Source organism: Harmonia axyridis, chromosome 1 (assembly GCF_914767665.1).
Source record: "Harmonia axyridis chromosome 1, icHarAxyr1.1, whole genome shotgun sequence".
Taxonomy (NCBI): domain Eukaryota; kingdom Metazoa; phylum Arthropoda; class Insecta; order Coleoptera; family Coccinellidae; genus Harmonia; species Harmonia axyridis.
The window spans coordinates 71311774-71333460 of record NC_059501.1 but is presented as its reverse complement, the minus strand read 5'-3'; the positions used below and the strand labels follow the sequence as shown (position 1 = coordinate 71333460).

Here is a 21687-nt window from a genome sequence, read left to right as displayed (position 1 = left end):
TTGACTGAAATAATAGAAAATATAGGTTATAATTTGAAAATCTTGAGTTTTGATGAATTTGAGTTGTCCAAGTTCATTATCTTCTGATAAACACCCTGTACATTTTTGGCCCAAACCGGAAACATAATGCTACGTATTTGCAGAATCGAATATGAAAAAGGTTTCTAAAAAAAAAAAAAAGTTTTTGAAGAAATATCCAAAAAAAATGTGAGTCCTCGTCGCCACCATTTTTTTCATAGGGATCCCATCAACTCATGAACCGATAAGTTTTTATCAAAGATATGGCATATAGCAGAAATTGTCATAAAAAAGCTGTCTCATGATGCAATAATATACTGGGGGTGCCATTTGAAAAAAGGAAGTAGTAGTCTGTTTCAGGTATAACCGGAAGTTGTAGAGATCTGAAAATATTTCAGAAAGATTATTGTCCAAACCCCAACATGCAAATTTTCACCACAAAATTATGATTAGCTAGTTTTCCATAAACGTCTAATAAGATACGCGGTGAATCACCCTGTAAATAGCTTTGAAGATTTTTTTAACATTGCCAATAACGAGTTTCGAAGCGGAGCATTCATTTTCTATGCTATCTATAATAAAATATAAATATAGAACAGAAAGCACAATGGACTAATAATTGTGAAAGAATAGATTACCCAACCATTGCAAAATTAAACACTAATTTTTATTGCATTTTTAAAAAACATTCTGTGAATTATGAGTAAAATCAATTTTTTGAAAGAAATACCACTCTGTACCTCACAGTACCCGAATCACATTGTATTTCTTAACGAGCCCGGGTAGCTCAGTCGGTAGAGCATTGGACTTTTAATCCAAGGGTCCAGGGTTCAAGTCCCTGCTCGGGCGATTATTTTTGAAGATTCAAGAGCACAATAAACTAATCAATTATTATGAAAGAGTGAATTACCCGTGTATTGCAAAATCAAACACGAATTTTTATGGATATTTGAAGACATTCTGTTAAATGTGACTCAGATCAATTTTGTGAAAGAAGCACTTCTCTGTACCTCACAGTACCCGAATCACAACGTATTTCTTAACGAGCCCGGGTAGCTCAGTCGGTAGAGCATTGGACTTTTAATCCAAGGGTCCAGGGTTCAAGTCCCTGCTCGGGCGATTATTTTTGAAAATATTCAAGAGCACAATAAACTAATCAATTATTATGAAAGTGTCAATTACGCGTGCATTGCAAAATCAAACACGAATTTTTATGGATTTTTGAAGACATGCTGTTAAATGTGACTCACATCAATTTTGTGGAAGAAACACTTCTCTGTACCTCACAGTACCCGAATCACAACGTAGTTCTCAACGAGCCCGGGTAGCTCAGTCGGTAGAGCATTGGACTTTTAATCCAAGGGTCCAGGGTTCAAGTCCCTGCTCGGGCGATTATTTTTGAAAATATTCAAGAGCACAATAAACTACTCAATTATTATGAAAGATTGAATTACGCGTGCATTGCAAAATCAAACACGAATTTTTATGGATTTTTGAAGACATGCTGTTAAATGTGACTCACATCAATTTTGTGGAAGAAACACTTCTCTGTACCTCACAGTACCCGAATCACAACGTAGTTCTCAACGAGCCCGGGTAGCTCAGTCGGTAGAGCATTGGACTTTTAATCCAAGGGTCCAGGGTTCAAGTCCCTGCTCGGGCGATTATTTTTGAAAATATTCAAGAGCACAATAAACTACTCAATTATTATGAAAGATTGAATTACCCGTGCATTGCAAAATCAAACACGAATTTTTATGGATTTTTGAAGACATGCTGTTAAATGTGACTAACATCAATTTTGTGGAAGAAACACTTCTCTGTACCTCACACTACCCGAATCACAATGTATTTCTTAACGAGCCCGGGTAGCTCAGTCGGTAGAGCATTGGACTTTTAATCCAAGGGTCCAGGGTTCAAGTCCCTGCTCGGGCGATCATTTTTGAAAATATTCGAGTCGCTTAGTCTTGCTCAAATCTTTGGAATTGATTTGTTAGTTCTGTTTCATTCTAAGGTATTTGTAAAGATCATCTCACTTCATTGCTTTTACTTACTGTTCATTTGTGAGAGATACCTGTGCTGTTGCCAAAAACGTGGGAATTTCCCTTGGATTGTGTATTATGCTATTGTACTGTTATTATTATTATTGATATTTTTATTGATATTGCTACTGTTATCTTTTTATTTAAGATATGGAGACGACATTAGTGACGAAGAAGAAATCTCTGGAGCGCGACCAAAAAGATCTGGGCTGAATTCCAAAATTACAGATTGTGAAGATCCCATATTCACGCATCCAGTGATGAGGAATAAAATAAAGAAAAAAGGACCACACGCGGTTCAAATCAAAAACAGCCTCGAATCCCGAAGAATGTCAAGAAATTACAGTGGGCTCAAGTGCGACTCCACAAAAAAAAATAAAAATTAACACCAGCTATTATAATGAAAGGTATTTTCGACAGCCATAAGCAAACAATTGACGAAATTAAAACCATGACATCGAGGAAGTTCCACGTAAATTATGGAAACAACACCTCGAACGTTTATTGCGAAAAGGACGATGACCATAAAAAACTATTGAGTCATTTCAAAGAATATGACCAAAAATTCCACAGTTTCATTCCCGAACAGAAAAAAACTCACGCATTTACACTGAGGGGTCTAAAACGACCCAAGTGTAGACGAAATGGAAAAAAAGAACTAACCCAACCGTATACTTAACGTTGGAGTGAAAAACGTGTTTAAAATGAAGGGCACAGATAATCCTGTTACTTCAAAGCACATTATAAGCAAGGTGAAAGTAATAAGTTATACGGCAGTAAGGTGGAGTAGATACACTACGAAAAAACAGATTATACAGTGTCATCGTTGCCAACTTTAGGGCCACGCCACCTCCAGGGCGCTTAGTCGCTTAAAATGTGCAGGAACGCACATGATCAAAGACTGCCTAAAATCCAGGTCAACACCGGCAAAAAATGCAAATTGCCAAGGTGCATGCCAAAAAGCATAGCGAAGCTATGCTTTTTGGGAGGCAAGAAAATTAGCCATGGAAGCTAAACGGAGAAAAGCTAATTCCAGTGAAGTGCGTGTTAGTAGCGGTATTCCCATCTCTCCCAATACCCACAAAATTCCGCAAACCCATCAACCGATATTAATAGCGAATTCAAAAATTAAACGAACACATTAATATTAACCAATTTTTGGAATCTTTAAGAAACCTTAATTATAAAATGAGCTTGGCCAAAAACCAGGCAGAAAAGGTTCATATACTCTACGAATTTTTCCAATCCGCTAATGATTAACCATTTCAATATTGTGACATGGAATGCTAACGGTGTTTCTACGTAGAAGGCACTTAGAAATCTCAAATTTCTTAAAAGACAATGACAGATATTGACAATAAACGAGGCGAGACTAAAAGACACAGGCAAGTTTTAAATAAACGGTTATAAAGTAATTAGGCAAGACAGACCGACAAACAACGGGTACGAAGGAATTGCTATTCTTTTCAAAATAATTTAATTTACAATCATGTAACAAATATCTCCAATTGCAAAACAGAGATCTTAGAAATTAAAATCGGTAAGCATTTCACCATAATTGCAGTAGAGAATAGGCCATCGAACAAATTTTATATAAATTGTTTTAGAAACATTATCAATAACGGCAATAAAGTTTAAGTATTGGAGATGTTAAGCACGAATATTGGAACTGTAACGCTCGAAAAACAAAAGGTAATACCCTATTTGAATACCTGGTGGACCAGAATAACAATATTCTCCTTCACATCCCTAATACCCCAACTCATTATCCCACGAGTTTTACAACCCCTACAACAATAGATCTGGTCCTTTCCAAAAATATCCGAAATAAAACGGAACCGGACTCTAGTTGTCAACTAATGTCATTTACAATAAGTTGCGAAGATATTGAAAAAGTACCTGGCACAATCTCATACTTTAGATCAATTTTGAAAGAAACAAATCTCAAGTACCTCACAGTACTAAAATCAATATTTCCTATCGAGCCCGGGTAGCTCAGTCGGTAGAGCATTGGACTTTTAATCCAAGGGTCCAGGGTTCAAGTCCCTGCTCGGGCGATTATTTTTGAGAATATTCAAGAGCACAATAGATGTATCAATTATTGTCAAATATTGAATTACCTGTGCATTGCAAAATTATACACGGATTTTGATGGCTTTTTCGAAAACATTCTGTAAAATATGAGTTTTTACAATTTTGTTAAAGAAACACTCATCTTTTGTATCTCACAGTACCCGAATCAATGCTTCTCAACTAGCCCGGGTATATGGATTTTTGAAAAAATTTTGTTAAATGTGACTTGAATCAATTTTGTTAAAGAAACACCTTATCTGTTGTACCTCACAGTACCCGAATCACTAGTTCTTAACGAGCCCGGGTAGCTCAGTCGGTAGAGCATTGGACTTTTAATCCAAGGGTCCAGGGTTCAAGTCCCTGCTCGGGCGATTATTTTTGAATATTTCCCTTCTGTCAAAAATTCTATGTATCTGGAGAACAATTATCGAAAATTACAGCGATAATTGCATTGTAGGAAGCGAAACTGCACTGCGATAATTGTTCTGTTCATAGATGCTTAGTTTCTATGCATCTAACACAGTTCGAATCTATGGCAATTCCATTCTAAATCAGTTTGACAGGTAATGTAACAGTTTATTCGGGAAATATTCCCCCGAATTACACTCGTGCATTAAAATTACCGGATAATTTCGCATTCCAGCGTGTTTTCTTTGAAAAACTGCATTCGGTCATTTTCATTTTTGGAGAAAGAGCCCTCCACCTTCGGTGTCGGGCTCTTTCTCCAAAAATGAAAATGAACTCATGCAGTTTTTATGACAACACGCTGTCATGCAAAATTATCGGTAATTTTGATGCACTTGTGCAATTACCTACGAAAATACTCAAGAGCTCAATAGACTAATCATTAATTGTGAAAGATTGAATTACTCGTGCATTGCAAAATTCAACACGAATTTATATGGATTTTTGAAAAAATTCTGTTAAATGTGACTTGAATCAATTTTGTTAAAGAAACACCTTATCCGTTGTACCTCACAGTACCCGAATCACTAGTTCTTAACGAGCCCGGGTAGCTCAGTCGGTAGAGCATTGGACTTTTAATCCAAGGGTCCAGGGTTCAAGTCCCTGCTCGGGCGGTTATTTTTGATAACATTCATGATTTCAATAGAGAAATCAATTATTGCCAAGATAAGATTTCTTAGGTCTGGGAAAACGGCACCTTGCACGCAGGTATGTAAGCAATTAAATTTTATTTATATCTTTACTTTTCTGAAACCTACCTGTAAGGTTTTGGCGCTCCAATCGTCAATGCGATCCTCCACAGTGCACCTCGAGAGAAGGTACCTGGTATTCAATTCATTCACTATTCCGGATCAGAGAGCTTCAGAGGTCAAAGCTGATATTTATTTGATGGATTCGGTCCTTACTTCGCGGAAAATCATTATAAATAAAATAAAACCAATTAATTTCCGCTGAACTATTTAATTGTTAGCAACAATTGTACTGTGGCTTCATCAGTCTACATTTTTGACTGATGAGAGTAAAGGGCTTGTAGTTGTAGGAAACTTATGAAGGGACAAAAAACTCGACATTGGCAGAAAAATATGAATATTCGATGGGACATCATAAACTTCACAGGTATATTGGACAATTTGCCGCCTGGGATTTCCAAACTATCTTAAGAAACTATTAAGTTTCTTAAGATGGGGATGAGTTTACATCTATTTGTTATTTTTTCGTTCAACAGAACATTTTGGGAATTATACCTGCTTATTTGTAGGAATTCTAAGACTGTAATTCTTGTGCTCTTATTTTCTATATGGAGAATTTAAAATTTGTTGTTAAAGGAATGGGACCATTCTTTCCAATGATTCGCATATGTTCATTTATCCTTTTCTTGAAAGACCCTCCTGTCTGCCCAATAAAAACCATAGGCAATCATTGCAAGTTGCATTGTAGACACCTGATTTATCTTCTTTTTGTTGTTTTTGATGGAAATTTCCAAATTGTTCCTTGTTTTAAACGATATTGTGTAATTGAATTTAGTCATTAGGTAGTATACATCTTTTCCGAAATATTATTTACATAAGTTTAAGAAAAAAATTTGGTATCCATATACCGAATATTTTACTATAGGGTATGTTAGATTTAAAGCTTGCTTTCTTTGTTTATTAATCAAAGTTTTATCAATAACATGTTGGAGTAATAGCTTTTATTCTGATAGTTAAGAAATTAATTGAACGACTTCAAACCTTAGTAGGTACTCAAACAAATAACTTATTCGCTTGAAAAAATCAACTCATAATTTTGCGTGTCATGGTGACATTTAACGTCATTGTTTTCTACGATCATTTTCTGTGACATGTGTTGAAAATGTTTATGTCATCAACATTCACATTCACCGCATCCACATACCCAACCCACAATGGATGATTCTTTTTACGATTCTCTGGAAGAAGATTCCTTTTGCGAATGTTTCAGTGATCTTGAAGATCCTGATGAAGACAAAACAAAATTATGTGAAGTACAAGCTGAGCCAAATGATCAGGATAATTTATCTGAAATAATACCACTCTATCAAAGGGAAACACCTAAAACAACTATAAAATCTTTGAAGAAAGGAGGCCGTAGCAAAGCTGAGATGAAGAAAACTGCGCACAAAGAAGTTCCGCTACTCAAAGAGAAGAAGGAAAAAAGAACGTATCTAAACTTATTTTATAACAAAATTAAATACCCAGTGATTGGTGGTGGAGATGTTGCTAGGTGGCAGTCAGGATCTGAAACTACTAGAGCACATTATGATCCATCATCTAGAAACAGTAGTGCGTTATCTCGCGGAAGAAGTGAGGAATTTTTTGAGAAGGAATATTCGTCAGATGAGTCGAGGTAAGATTTTTCTCTCCAAACTCAACAAAATTGCTATTTTCCCATAATATGTTGAAATCAATGCTTTAAAACCTAAAAAAACGTGAGTGAAATTGCATGTTTTGATATTCCAGAACAAACAATAAAAATTAAGTAATACCCCCTTCTCTTTTGAATGCCCAGGTAATGTGTGAAATGCTATTCGTTTATACATTACTGGCAAGTATTATATTACTTAGAGTGCATGCTATAGAATTTGAGATTTCAAACATTGCCTGTATTAACGAATGTATGAATATAAACCTATTTCGAAAAAAGTATCTATAACAACTACCATTTTTTTAGTTTTTTTGAGAAATTCATAGCGGAGGAGGAACTTAAACGCAAGGCTAATGAATCAAAAAAAAGCAACTCGGAAACCTTATCAAACCTTCTGAGTGTTTCTGAGCAATGCCTGAGTCATACGAAATTGAATGAAACAAAACAGAAGAAAGGCGCAACAACTAAAGCTTCTTCTGTGCCTAGCAGTAGTCTTTTCTCGGGAATGGGAGAAGTTAATGCAAAGGTAAGCAAAAAATCCCAGTAATCCCACCTTTGAAACAATGTCGAGATGATGCATGCTACATCAAGCCACTTATTTATAACTGTTCCTTAAATGGAACAAAAGCGATTATTTCACTGAGTACAAGCTACTAACCATTATATACAGGGTGTCCCGGGAAGAATGCGACAAACGAATACCATGAATTGAAGTCATCAAAGAAAACCCGTATCAAGAGGTTTCAATCGCCTGAGTGCCTTCGTTTGGGATATACAGGGTGATGTTCATCTTATGAGTGAAATATTTCGAGAATAGAAAAGGTCTTAAATTTTCCTTGTCCGGATCTGATTTACTCGATTTCAGAAATATTGAAGGAAGGCGATAGTAAAGGGAGACAAAACTTCAAAAATTGAAATTATTCGGTGGATTTCTTGAAGAGTTATTGAACTAAAAAAATTTCACTCATAAGGGATTGTTTATTGATCACCCTGTATGACCGTGCCAAGCCGAGATTTAGAATTTTTATAATGAATTGATTTTTTGTGGTTCCGAAAACAGAAAAAAATTATAATGTTCACGTACAGAGTGATCCAATATTCACGAAAATAAGAAAAGTCTGAAATTTTCCTAGTCCGGATCTGATTTACTCGAATTCAGAAATATTGAAGGAAGGCGATAGGAAAGGGTGACAAAACCTCAAAATTTGAAATTATTCGGTCGATTAGTTAAAGAGTTATTGAACTGTAAAATTTCACCCATAAGATGAACATCACCCTGTATATCCCCAACGAAGGCACTCAGGCGATTGAAACATCTTGATACGGGTCCTCCATGATGACCTTAATTTATGGTATTCGTTTGTCGCATTCTTCCCGGGACACCCTGTATATTATATTTTAATTAAGGTTACTATATGATAGGCATTCAAGAAATACAAGAAAAAACTCAAAATTTGAAAACAATGCCCTGGAAATAATTTTTTTGAAAATGCAGACTCTTTATGAAATTGAAATACGGGGAATCACAGTTACGTATTTTACAGAAAATCTCCTATAATTTGTGTAAAGAAATAGTGATTAGGGTATTGTGAGGTACATAGAAGGTTTCTTTCACAATAATTGATTACTCTATTGAGCTCTTGAATATTTTCAAAAATAATCGCCCGAGCAGGGACTTGAACCCTGGACCCTTGGATTAAAAGTCCAATGCTCTACCGACTGAGCTACCCTTGCTCGTTGAGAAGTACGTAGTGATTCGGGTACTGTGAGGTACAGAGAGGTGTTTCTTTCACAAAATTGATCTGAGCCACATTTAACAGAGTGTCTTCAAAAACCGATACAAATTCGTGTTAAATTTTGCAACGCACGGGTTATTCAATCTTTCACAATAATTGATTGGATTATTGTGCTCTTGAGTATTTTCAAAAATAATCGCCCGAGCAGGGACTTGAACCCTGGACCCTTGGATTAAAAGTCCAATGCTCTACCGACTGAGCTACCCGGGCTCGTTGAGAAATACGTAGTGATTCGGGTACTGTGAGGTACAGAGAGGTGTTTCTTTCACAAAATTGATCTGAGCCACATTTAACAGAGTGTCTTCAAAAACCGATACAAATTCGTGTTAAATTTTGCAACGCACGGGTTATTCAATCTTTCACAATAATTGATTGGATTATTGTGCTCTTGGATATTTTCAAAAATAATCGCCCGAGCAGGGACTTGAACCCTGGACCCTTGGATTAAAAGTCCAATGCTCTACCGACTGAGCTACCCGGGCTCGTTGAGAAATATGTAGTGATTCGGGTACTGTGAGGTACAGAGAGGTGTTTCTTTCACAAAATTGATCTGAGCCACATTTAACAGAGTGTCTTCAAAAACCGATACAAATTCGTGTTAAATTTTGCAACGCACGGGTTATTCAATCTTTCACAATAATTGATTGGATTATTGTGCTCTTGAATCTTCAAAAATAATCGCCCGAGCAGGGACTTGAACCCTGGACCCTTGGATTAAAAGTCCAATGCTCTACCGACTGAGCTACCCGGGCTCGTTGAGAAATAAATAGTGATTCGGGTACTGTGAGGTACAGAGAGGTGTTTCTTTCACAAAATTGATCTGAGCCACATTTAACAGAGTGTCTTCAAAAACCGATACAAATTCGTGTTAAATTTTGCGACGCACGGGTTATTCAATCTTTCACATTAATTGATTGGATTATTGTGCTCTTGAGTATTTTCAAAAATAATCGCCCGAGCAGGGACTTGAACCCTGGACCCTTGGATTAAAAGTCCAATGCTTTTGCTTTTATAGTCTTTATTATATTTTAATATGTACATGTTATAATGGTTTACATCATTTGTTGTTTGATAATTTAGTAGTTCCTATCTATACATGATTTACCTACAATAATAATAATATTTTGGCTGGACGCCTTTAGATATTCAGAGGTTTTGTTTTTTTTTATGTGTTAAGTTAGCACTAAAGTTCATAGTATTCACAGGAAAATGTAGAGAAAAACCTGTTTTCATTGTTTCCCAGTATCCTGGGCTTAAGCAGTATCAACAATATATAAAATGAGATATAAAAAATAACATCAACAATAACAACAACAAAAACAACAATAATTACAGTAGCAATAACAGTAGTAATTAGCTACATGTTAGCTATTTTTGTAGCTAATGTGTTTTCTATTGAATATGGGTAAATGCTCGTAGGGAATGGCATGTTTTTCATTGGCGTTTTTCGAGTTCTTTCTAGTCAAAGTTATTTTGTTAACGGGATCGCTCACGTATCTCGTTTTTTCGTAAAAGTTCGCGGAAATTCTATCTATGTGATTTTTTATTGTTTCAATACCTGCTAATTCGTGCAAATCTGTGATTCTTGTGTATCTATCCTTGTTAGTGATAAGCCTCAGCATTCTGTTTTGAAAAATTTGTAACGGTCGTGTCGGCCATGATTTCAAGTGACACCAGGCCGGTGCCGCATACGTTATGATTGGTCTTATTAAGGAAGTGTATATTAATTTTTTATTTTTTTGATTCATACGGCTATTCTTGCACATTAGAGGATACAGGATTCTGATTGCCCCGTTGGCTTTTATTAAAGTTTTTTCAATGTGTTTGTGAAAATTAAGTCGGCTATCTAGTTCCATTCCCAGATATTTAACCGTATTATTAACTGTGATTGGATGGTTGTTAAGTTTAAGAGGAATTGAGATTTTGTTGTCGTTTAGTTTTCGGCTAAACACGATCTGTTCGGTTTTTTTCTCATTTACTCTGATCTTCCAGGTTTTGTAAAATTCGGTTAGTTTGTCGATATTATATTGTAGCAATCTGTTCGCTATTGCCGAATGAAAGGAGTGAGCGTATAATGCAGTGTCGTCTGCGAATAGCGCCATTTTTGTGTTTGGAAAACCTGGAAGGTCGTGTATGTAGAGGTTAAAGAGTCTGGGTCCAAGGACGCTTCCTTGAGGTACACCTGATTTAATTTTTTTGATGGACGATAGTTTATTGCCGATTTTTACTACGTATTTTCTGTTCGAAAGGTATGAATTTATTAGTTTGATGATAAAGTAGGGAAGTCCGAGTTTTATCATTTTGTAAGTGAGACCTTGGATCCAGACCCTGTCAAATGCTTTCTCTATGTCTAGAAAAAGCATGGCTGTGTTCTTTTTTTTGTTGAATTCGTTGATAATGTCTATTACTATTCTACAGATTTGGTGTGTGGAACTATGTTTTTCTTTGAACCCAAATTGATACGGATCATGCAATTCCGTGTGTTTGAGTGTTTTTGTTAGTATTTTGAGAATAATTTTTTCGGAGATTTTACTGAGCGTTGATAACAGACTGATCGGTCTGTAATTAAGTGGTGATTTTTTGTCGCTACTACTTTTATGTATAGGAACAACTAGTCCAATTTTCCATGTATTCGGCCAGTGTTGCAAGTCGATTATGGCGTTGATTATATAATTGAGTTGCACGATTGCCTTTTTAGTGAGGTTTTTGATCAGTTTGTTATCAATTTCGTCTATTCCTGGGGATTTGTTATTTGCTAAGTTGTTAATAATGTTTTTTATTTCTAGTGGGTTGGTATGAAACTTTTTCGATTCATTATTAGTATTGGTATGGCTACTTAAGTAATTTTCTACAATTTCTATGATTTTTTTATCTTCGGAGCTGTTTGTCGGACCTATGTCATGTATCTTCTCATAGGTTTCTGCCAAAAGTTCCGTTTTTTGTTCGTCTGTTATGTAATCGATAGTGTCACTTGAAAGAGTTGGTATTTCTTGTGGTTTCTTTTTCAAGAATTTCGTGAATTTCCACAAGGAACCATTTGATGGATTTAATTTGGATAGTTTCTTTCCCATTGTTTCATTTTTATATTCGCCAATTTTGATTCTTATTCGCGATGTTAAAAGTTTGCTTAGGTCGTTATCATGAGGGTTCCGATATCGCTGCCAGCGTTTACGTGTTCGATTTCTTAATTGAATTAGGTTCTTTATTTCTGGTGAGAGGTCGTCTTTGTATGGATAAATGATCTTCAATTTAGTGGTTCGGTTCCTGGTGTGAATTAAATTTTCCGTGAATTTTGTTACCTCCTCCTCAAGTTTCTCTATCGAGTCAATATTGTTATTTATGACGATTTTATTGTTAAGAATTCTTCGATATTCATTCCAATCTGTGGTCGAATAATCAAAGATTTTCTTGGAAATATCAGCTCTACAGGTACTAGTTAAAGTGAAAGTTACTACGTTATGATCTGAGGGAAGGTCAGGTAATGATTCAGGGGTACTTATGTTGGGTACCATTCGGGCTACTATGAGGTCAATTATTGAAGGGGTATTATTGTTAGGCGGATAATGCGTAGGTTCGGAAGGATGATGGATGATGCAGTTTTGTCTATTTTCTAAGTATTCGAAAAGAGTGAGTCCGTTGGTATTGTTTGAAACACAGCCCCAGAGTCCGTGTCTAGCGTTGAAATCTCCTACAACAATGGTTTTATTAGTTTTTAATAGTTCTTCGAGATCGCTTTCACCGAAGTTATTGGTTGGTCTGTTGTAGATGGAGATAAGTTTAAGACCGTTGGCTAATTGTATACCGGCATTCTCTAATGTGCAAGAAATTTCCGGGAGTTCTTTGAACGGAATATCTTTTCTAACAAGGATAAGGATACCCCCGTGTCTAGTGTTACCTGAGCGATCCCTTCTAACAACGTGGAATTCCTTCATCTTAAATTTGTCTGTTTTTATTAGTCTAGTTTCATTTATGAAAAAAATATCTATTGAATGTTCTTCAAGAAAATGTGCAATTTCATTATGTTTGTATCGAATTCCATTGGAATTCCAGGTTGCTAGATTTAACTGTTTTTGGGATTTAAAAACCATGACTAGGAAGATTTTCTAGGAAGTCGTTGAATATTAAGAATTTTTCTTTGAAATTAGTGCATTTATCCATTTTTTGGTTAAGTGCGCGGATTTCTAGCAAGAATTTATTTATATTGATATGTTGGTTTAGTTTGTCCATTTCATTTTTTAAATCTAAAAGCGGGCTTTGAGCAGTATTACCCATATTCAAATTATCTGTATTAGTCCTAGCAGCATCTGGTTGGGAGCTTCTTATTTCGTTTATTTTTTTTCTTCTCTCTTCCCATACGTTTACTGCTGGTAGTGGAGCTTCAACGTATGTAGATTTCCTCGTAGGTTGTGGCTGGTTCCTGGATATTCTGCTTTGTAGAATTCTCTGGTACACTTCACATTCAACACTATTTGCCCGATGTTCGCCTCGGCAATTCGCGCACTTATCTTTCTCTCCCGCGGGTTTGGTGCATTCTGCTGTGGCATGTTCGTCCGCACACAGTAAACATTTGTATGCTCTATAGCAGTTACTTCTTGCGTGTCCCCATTGTTGGCACTTCTTGCATATAGTCATTTGTTTGGTCCTATATTGCCTTTCCCAATGTATCACGGTGTAACACAGTGTTCACACTTCTCTTTTCAATTGTTTGAGTGTCACTTGGCTGCTGGTTATGACGAGGAACATCGGATTTCGTGTGCCTCTCATTTTGTAGATGTCTTTCACGTCTATTTCATAGATGTTCTTCAGTTCATCTATTATTTCTGGGATTTCAATATTGGAATTTAGTCCTTTGAGTACATGAGCATGAGTTTTTTCATTTTTCAATGTGTACGAGTGGAACTTTTGTCCAAGATTTAGGAAATATTCCTTTAGTTTTTTATGGTCTTCCAATTTATTCGTATAAATGTTCGAGGACTCCCGTCCGTATCTTATGTGGAAACTTTTGTTTCCAATTCGTTCCGCTATTCTTTTAACGGTTTGGTTATGATCATCAATAAGTCCTTGAAGAACTATAGGAGGAGGTTTTATTTTTGTTGATTCGCTGTCATCTATTTGCATCTTGGTTTCTTCCACGTGCAGATTTTTAAATCGATTAGTAGTCGCTATTGGTTCTTCTGCTTCTACTACTTCGGTTGATGTGTTCGAAGGTTGTTTAGCACCTCCGGGGTGGGTTTGCGTCGGATTTATCATATCCTTTATCTTCTTCCTTCGGTTTTCCATTTCGGCTCCTAAGTTCGTTTTTCCATCAACTTTTTCAGGGCTTAGAGAAAATACGGTTATTTTTCTCTTTTTTTCGTTGTCCATTTTGGGGGGTTTGGTCCCCATTTTATAAGGTTTTCTTTTCAGCACTTTACTTGAAGTAATGTCACTGTCACTGTTCACTTTAAACTTTCGTTTGGAATTCAGGTTGGTTTTCTGACAATTCACAATGGATACTCAGGTACTTGCACTACTGGCTCAAGTACTTACGGAGCGTTCAAGACACGTCTTACCTGTTCGGTGTCTCATTGGGAATAAAAGTCCAATGCTCTACCGACTGAGCTACCCGGGCTCGTTGAGAAATATGTAGTGATTCGGGTACTGTGAGGTACAGAGAGGTGTTTCTTTCACAAAATTGATCTGAGCCACATTTAACAGAGTGTCTTCAAAAACCGATACAAATTCGTGTTAAATTTTGCGACGCACGGGTTATTCAATCTTTCACATTAATTGATTGGATTATTGTGCTCTCGAGTATTTTCAAAAATAATCGCCCGAGCAGGGACTTGAACCCTGGACCCTTGGATTAAAAGTCCAATGCTCTACCGACTGAGCTACCCGGGCTCGTTGAGGAATATGTAGTGATTCGGATAATGTGAGGTACAGAGAGGTGTTTCTTTCACAAAATTGACCTGAGCCACATTTAACAGAGTGTCTTCAAAAACCGATACAAATTCGTGTTAAATTTTGCAACGCACGGGTTATTCAATCTTTCACATTAATTGATTGGATTTATTGTGCTCTCGAGTATTTTCAAAAATAATCGCCCGAGCAGGGACTTGAACCCTGGACCCTTGGATTAAAAGTCCAATGCTCTACCGACTGAGCTACCCGGGCTCGTTGAGAAATAAATAGTGATTAGGGTACTGTGAGGACAGAGAAGTGTTTCTTTCACAAAATTGATTTGAGTCACATTTAACAGAATGTTTTTTAATTTTTTCTTTTACTAAACGTTTTCGAGAAATCAAATAAAGGGCTTGGATTTTTTCACGATTCACAGAAAATTATATTTATTCATTCATTTAGTTCACATTTCATAAAAATCAATTGATTATTATATATTATCACAAGGTTTTTAACGAAATATTGACTTCTTTGTCAATGTGTACCCATCATATAGGTTAATAGGTTTCAAATTATTTCGCTACAGATCATATTGAATTACACCTTTTTCTTCCCCTTTTCAGTTACAATCTCTGCGGAAACGCCAATATTACGGAAAGAAGGTAAGTTCCAGAAATAGGGCTATTATGGAGGAAGCAAAATTGGTCAAGAATTTCAATACAAAATTAAAAGTGAACCATTGATGTAGCGTCCTTACAATAAATCATAGTATGCTCTCTCTTTTCAATTCTCGACTTTTTTATTTCATTCTTGTGGTCTTGAAATCACCTATTAGCTGAAGAAAAACATAAATTTTAGGTTAGAGATGGCAATTGAAATTTTGTTGAATTTATCAGCTTTGATGTACTATCGTTTGATTTCCACTATAAAAATACTATCCATAAATTTTGTATAATTTATTCAATAAATATGTTTCTATAATAACAGAGAAAAGTTTTTAATTACAGAGTTCATAACAAGGCGTACTTGGTAGTCCAGATTCGTTTTTGTAGGGGTAGGTCACGTCTCCTGCTAGAGCAATTCTGAAATAGACAATAATTTGTGTAGTCACCTGAGTATCAGATATAACAAAACCCAGTGGCGTGTCTAGACCCTGAGAAGTAGAGAAGGTGCTTCAATTTTCTAATTAATATCTCTCATTTGTTGAGCTCTAAGGTTCAGAATGACCCCGAAAAGGTTGCTCCTCGTATGTATCCAGGACTGACTTTCCCACATGAGTGGTCTTAGGCCAGTCAACCCCTGATATTTGTACATTTATGAATTCAGCTGTTTCTATCTTCGTTCCTCAGAGCCTGCAAATCTCATCTGCTGACTTACCCATGCGGTAGAAAAGATATTTGCACCGACATCGGTCCCACTAATACCCGAAGCTTAGCTCATATGTCGGCGGAATCACCTCAAAGTTCTTTGCCTGAGCAAGACCAGAAATATTCTTCCAAAGGGTTATTCTATTGTTCAACTCCCATTGACCGCCGTCTTTTTCAAGCCCACAGAAAGGCTCAGGGCCAACAGGTGTTAACCTTGATGCTATTTTCGAAAGTTCATCGGCTATTTCATTACCATCAATACCACAATGCCTCGTTACCCAGTATAGCTACTTTGCCTCTGGTGAGTTGCTTTATGGTATTACCACATGTCAGCAGGGACCTCTGACTATGTGATTCCAGGGAACTGAGCATGGCCTGGCTGTCCGTAGTAATATAAATATGCGCTCCTTTGAGGTTTGTTTTGAGACACTCTTAAGCGAACCTATAGACAGCTTTAGAGATCCTCAGCTTAGGCCAGTATACCACAATGCTTCTCCCCAAGTCTTAGATCCATCGGACTATATGGTGCGCTTCTTGTCCAGATGATTTACGAAGTTTATTGTACTGAAACGGTTGTCGAAGATCATCGAGGATAGTTAGCATCGCATTCGATGGTTTTGCCAGGAGATTTGAATCTAACTTCATATATTCAATCCAACTTTGTAATAATTTCTGAATGGAATAAACATGTCTGAATGAGAAATTATAAACAACGACAAGCCGAATTCACCTAATGACGCAAAAATGCGTCAGGAGATGTAACCGAGGATGTAACTAGCGTACCCTTATCCCAGCATTTGGAAGATGAATGTGCAGAAGTTCTAATTCTAATTATCCATATTTTAGGAAAGCTATGCTTCTCTGGATTCCCTAATAAACACACCACTGCATTAACCTCAGAAAACTAAACATAGATATCAAGGTTTATTTTCAGACAGGTATTTGTTTTGAATTGAAGTTTCCTTACCCTGGAGCATAGTTACACACGTAAAACCGATAGTAGATAAAATGACCACATTTCAATGGAAATGCAACGTATCCACAGCCTATCCTCGATGTTTTGGCCCATACCATCTGAAACAATTATATAAAAAGTAGATTAATGCATAGTTGCTTCAATGATTTAATGTTTTCAAGTTCTAGGATGTTCAGTTAGACAGTTATCGTGTTTACGGACGGACCACGGATTCGTCATAGGTGAGTCGAACCTTATCGTTTTATGTACATTCTGGTTAAAAATTTCAAAGATGCAGATTTTGTGATGAAGAACGAGCTCTCAAAAAAGCAACCAGAAATTTTCTAGTGTAAAACAAATGGCTATTGATGTTACGTTGCTTCAATACCGACAATACAAGCCAGGTTTTGTTTCGACAACTATGAGTTACTAGAATTCTATGTAAATGAAAACATAAGAAAATTACAAAAAATATTTGTAGTCACATCTGAAATATATCTATTTAGCGTTCTGTGATCCTCTAGGGATTAAAGGTCGAAATCTTCTGGTGTCAAGTCGGACCCTTTCATGATTTTTTAATACATATAAAAGAATTTTTTTCACCTGTACATAATGCCTGTTCTCAGGTTTGATTTCCCCTCCAAACAAATACATGTCGTGTTGAGACCACCAATTCTCAATAGCTTCTGTCCAGTTGGGCTTGTCTTCATAGGAACCTGCCATGGTCATGAATAGATTTTCTCCTATGGCCATTTCATCCTGCTGTTTCTTGCTGTAGCCAAAATGGCATTTGTCCGCTACTCTTTGAGCCAAAACGGCCAGATGCGAATCGTATCTCTGAAAAACGTATACAACGTAACGTCAAGTATTGAATGGAAGTTTTCTGAAGCAACTTACCAGTTTCATCAGATCCACACCTCTTGGCTGATTTGGCACATAGTTTTCTGCAATCTGCTGCCGGTATTCGTTATGTTTGTCCACAATGAGGACTCTGTCTTTCGTCGATACTCCATAATCTGGAACATAAATGCATTTGTTTGGGAGGTGTTTCGAATTCGTTCTAATTGTTTGGAACCGTGAATTTTTGTCTAATTTTGACATATAAAGAAACACTTTTTGAAACTCATGAAATTTTGAAATGTATTACTTTTTGTAGCTAGTTATGAAGAGTGACTATTTAAATTTTTAATCCTAACTGCCAACCTTTTTTTTTTTCTATCTTCTAGAATTAATTAGCGTATGTTCTATTATTTTTATTAACTGAATCGGAGCAGTTATGGCTCTGTTAGCCCTCTGGGAACTGCGACCAAATTGATCTTTTGTTGTTAACCCTACCTATTCATAAAAACCCAGGGAGACCGTCGATACTTTTAATGAAACCGACGACATCCTTAGGAGCCTTGGCTATTACTTCGTGAGTATCCGGAACTGATTTTCCCATGTGAGTGGATTTTAAGCCAGTCTGCCTCGGACATTTGTATACTATGTGTTCGGCTGTTTCTACCTCCTTTCCACAGAGCCTGCAGATTTCATCTGCTGACTTACCCATGCGGTACAAAAGATATTTGCTCCGACAGTCCTGTCAGCAGTCCGAACGTTACCCGAAGCACAGCTGGAGGTAGCTTCTGGAGCTTCCTGGCTCAGGACCAACCTCGATGTTCTCTTTGCAAGTTCATCTGTTTTTTCGTTTCCTTCTGGCCAGTTGCTTTATGGTATTATGATATTATTCCAGGGATCTAAGCGTAGCCTGGATGCCAGTAGTGTTGTAAACATGCGCCACCTTGAGGTTTCATTGTAAACACCCTTGGGCGCGAGTATAGATAGATAGTGTTTCGGTTTGCAAGATAGAATGTTCTCTTCCTAGGGATCTAGAGATCCTCATTTAGGCTCATATACACCAATACCTGTGCTTTTTTATGTTTTTTTCATCAGTATTCTGTAGATATGGAGGACTTATTGTCCAAGCGATTTACGAAGTTCATTGCACTGAGACGGTCATCAATGACTGTTTCAAAGGGTACTTCGAAATCATATATAGCTGAAATCACATCTGAGGGGCTGAGGGTTTTGCCAAGAGGGTCGAAATCTATATTAATTGATTCAATATCTTCATATATTCAATCCAGTTTCCCGAACGGATATCCCCATTATGGGATATTCTCACTGATTCCAGCAAGTTACATTTCCGCATATGTAAGTGTAAGGAAGGCAAATAAAGTATAACCTGAAGCGCTGCTGTTGGAGTTGTGTGTATAGCTCCCGTAATACCAATACAGGTCAGCCTCTGCAGTTTCTGCAGCCAGCTACGTGTGACAATGGGGCGTTTTACTGCCATGTATAACCAAAGAGTCACATGGCTGCAGTGGCTCTGGAAAGAGTCTTGTCTATATGTAGGACCCTCTATCCAGAGTAACACCCAGGTATTTACATTAGCTGGAAAAGTTCAAAGTCTAGCCATTCAGAACCGGTGCTTTGAGGTTAGGATTCCTGCTTATAGTGAATGAAATCAGTGTTGCCTTTGAGGGATTGAGAGTTAGTCCTTCTTCCTCGCACCATTTCTCCATTATACTGAGGGCATACTGCATTATGTCACTCAATGAAATCCCATGCTTTCGTCTCACAGTGACCACAATGTCGTCGGCATACGCCTGAGAATGGAATCCACTTGCCGTGAGACTCTCCAGGAGAACTTCCATGACCAAGCTCCACCGCAGGATTGATAGTGTATGTTCTATGTTAATACTAAAATGATAGTTGTGGCACATTTCTTTTTATCATCTGGAATTCTCCACATATTATCTACCAACAGTAATAGACTTCCTTCTCATGCTGTTCGATTCTCAGCAAATTAATACCATAATCCACAAGGTGGGTAGTCGTTGAAGCCGAAAACAGTGACCGGTATACAAACAAGGATTACGCAACTTCCAAATATATTCATAACTACAGGTTGCACTTCACATTTTCTATTGGAATATTTGACAAAAAATCTGTTATGTTCAAAATTTAGAGGCCTTATCAGAACGTATTTCTTTATACCATCAACAGCTGAAGTCGTATCAAATTCTCCAGTCTTTGTATTGGGAATAGTCACTTTAGCAAGCTCATTTTCTACGCAAGGAAAAGTTAATTCACTTTTTCGGCAATTAAGCTTTAGCGATGCTGCCTTGGTCATCAAATGAATCTCATCGGAAACTGCATTCAGAAAATGGATAATGTTTTCTTTAATAAAAACTTGCAATTTTTTATGCTTGTTACCTTCAAAAACGTCAGTTAATTTGAGAACATTTTTAATGTCAATATTTCTTTGAACAATTCGGTTCTTATAATATCAAATTAAGATTCACTAGGTTGAATTCTTTATTGCCTTTTATTCTTGAAAATATGTTAGCAAAACTTCAGAAGAGTAGTTTTTTTTGTGTTCACACCTAAACTAAATTTGGCATAGGACGAACTATTCTTGTTAGGAAAAATTGTAGATTAATCCGCTTCCTCAATGTTGTTCAATAAGTAGTTCTTTAAATCTGACATTACAGTACATAAATACATACAATCATTCTTCTAGTTTCTAGATATTATTTTCGAGAAGAAAACGATTATTATTTTCCACTTCTTCCTACAATCAAAATCATAACGACAGATTTCATAAAACATTGATTGACCGTTAAACTCGTTGATTGTAGTTTAAAATCTATGGAAGTGTTCAAAAATGAACTGAAACTGAACAAACCGAGCAAATTACCACGATAAAAGTTTTATGAAACCCATCATAAATGATATAACAAAGAAATATCAAGTAGACGATTTGAAAGGAATCTTCGAAAGACGTTTTTAGTAAAAAAATTTCATTTGTAATTTAACTGTTCAATTGTTGCGAACAGTATTTTTTCGCAAATTATGTCACCTATTCCTTCTATCTACTAAAGAATATTACGAAGTTTATCAAAATGATGTCTATTCAATTTCTGTAGCTATGAATAGTAGTATCGATTTGCGAGGAACATTGAAATTTATTTAGTACCCAAGTTCATGCGAATAACCCTTCCGAAAAAAGGGAAGACAGACAGTTTTTTTTTCATTTGATATTTGTATTCTGAATATTCCAAAAAGTTAAGTGTGTGTGTGAAAATTTCAAGGAGATGTTGAAATTGTTTTCCGAAGGTTTCTTATTGAACGTAATGTACCAAAATCGATTGGTATCCGTGAAGATGAATATCGAGAAATTGATAAAAAAATTTAACTGGTAGAAAACTATTCAATGTAAAATTTAAACCGTGTTGGTTCGATATTCATCTGCAGAAATCTATAGAAGTTACAGCATGACAATCATTTTGGCGGATGCATACAAAATTGGAAATACTCATAAAGCAATGTGATCGGTTGGTTTCTAACAATACATGATAAATGTTCCTTTTTTTAAATCACATCGAGAATCATATTTTCATAGTTGGTTCATTCAGAAGGAGCATTTATAAGCGAATTAAGAAGCGCATTTAAGAAACTTAAATTGTTTTTTTTTGTTTATATTTCCACATATCTCGTTTAGTTTTTTCTAGTAGAAAGTTCCGTTTTAAACGAAAGGAAATAACTTTGTTAGAAAATAGCTTTATAAGCTGTCCAACATCCAAGGCTAAGCTTCATCTCTGTATCACGTTATAATAATAATAATGATACATTTATTCGAGTTTTTCAATGATGGTTTTCAT

The 21687-nt window shown here is 36.3% G+C and overlaps 2 protein-coding genes across 2 annotated transcripts in view; one reads left to right on the top strand and one right to left on the bottom strand.

The window, feature by feature from the left end:
• The first annotated feature begins 6412 nt into the window (after positions 1–6412).
• On the top strand, positions 6413–15446 carry LOC123671155. The gene is made up of 3 exons (XM_045604852.1): positions 6413–6962; positions 7287–7506; positions 15283–15446. Exons 1-3 carry the CDS (start codon positions 6502–6504, stop codon positions 15400–15402), a joined length of 801 nt encoding a protein of 266 aa, XP_045460808.1. The 5' UTR covers positions 6413–6501; the 3' UTR covers positions 15403–15446.
• A 154-nt stretch (positions 15447–15600) lies between these two features.
• LOC123673927 (cysteine-rich venom protein LIO1-like) overlaps positions 15601–21687 on the bottom strand; it is a 46469-nt gene continuing 40382 nt past the window's right edge. The window contains exons 4-7 of the mRNA XM_045608697.1: positions 17879–17997; positions 17585–17818; positions 16994–17100; positions 15601–15741 (exon numbers count right to left, since the gene is read on the bottom strand). Of these exons, the coding sequence (XP_045464653.1) occupies positions 15657–15741; positions 16994–17100; positions 17585–17818; positions 17879–17997 (545 nt within the window). The 3' untranslated portion in view covers positions 15601–15656. The remainder of the gene's footprint in view (positions 15742–16993; positions 17101–17584; positions 17819–17878; positions 17998–21687) is intronic.

Bases quoted from the DNA above. Each gene is read 5' to 3' on its own strand.
- LOC123671155 (XM_045604852.1), top strand. From the start codon at position 6,502: ATGGATGATTCTTTTTACGATTCTCTGGAAGAAGATTCCTTTTGCGAA. The intron at 6,963-7,286 runs GTAAGATTTTTC...CCATTTTTTTAG, and splicing joins TATTCGTCAGATGAGTCGAG to TTTTTTTGAGAAATTCATAG. The intron at 7,507-15,282 runs GTAAGCAAAAAA...TCCCCTTTTCAG, and splicing joins TGGGAGAAGTTAATGCAAAG to TTACAATCTCTGCGGAAACG.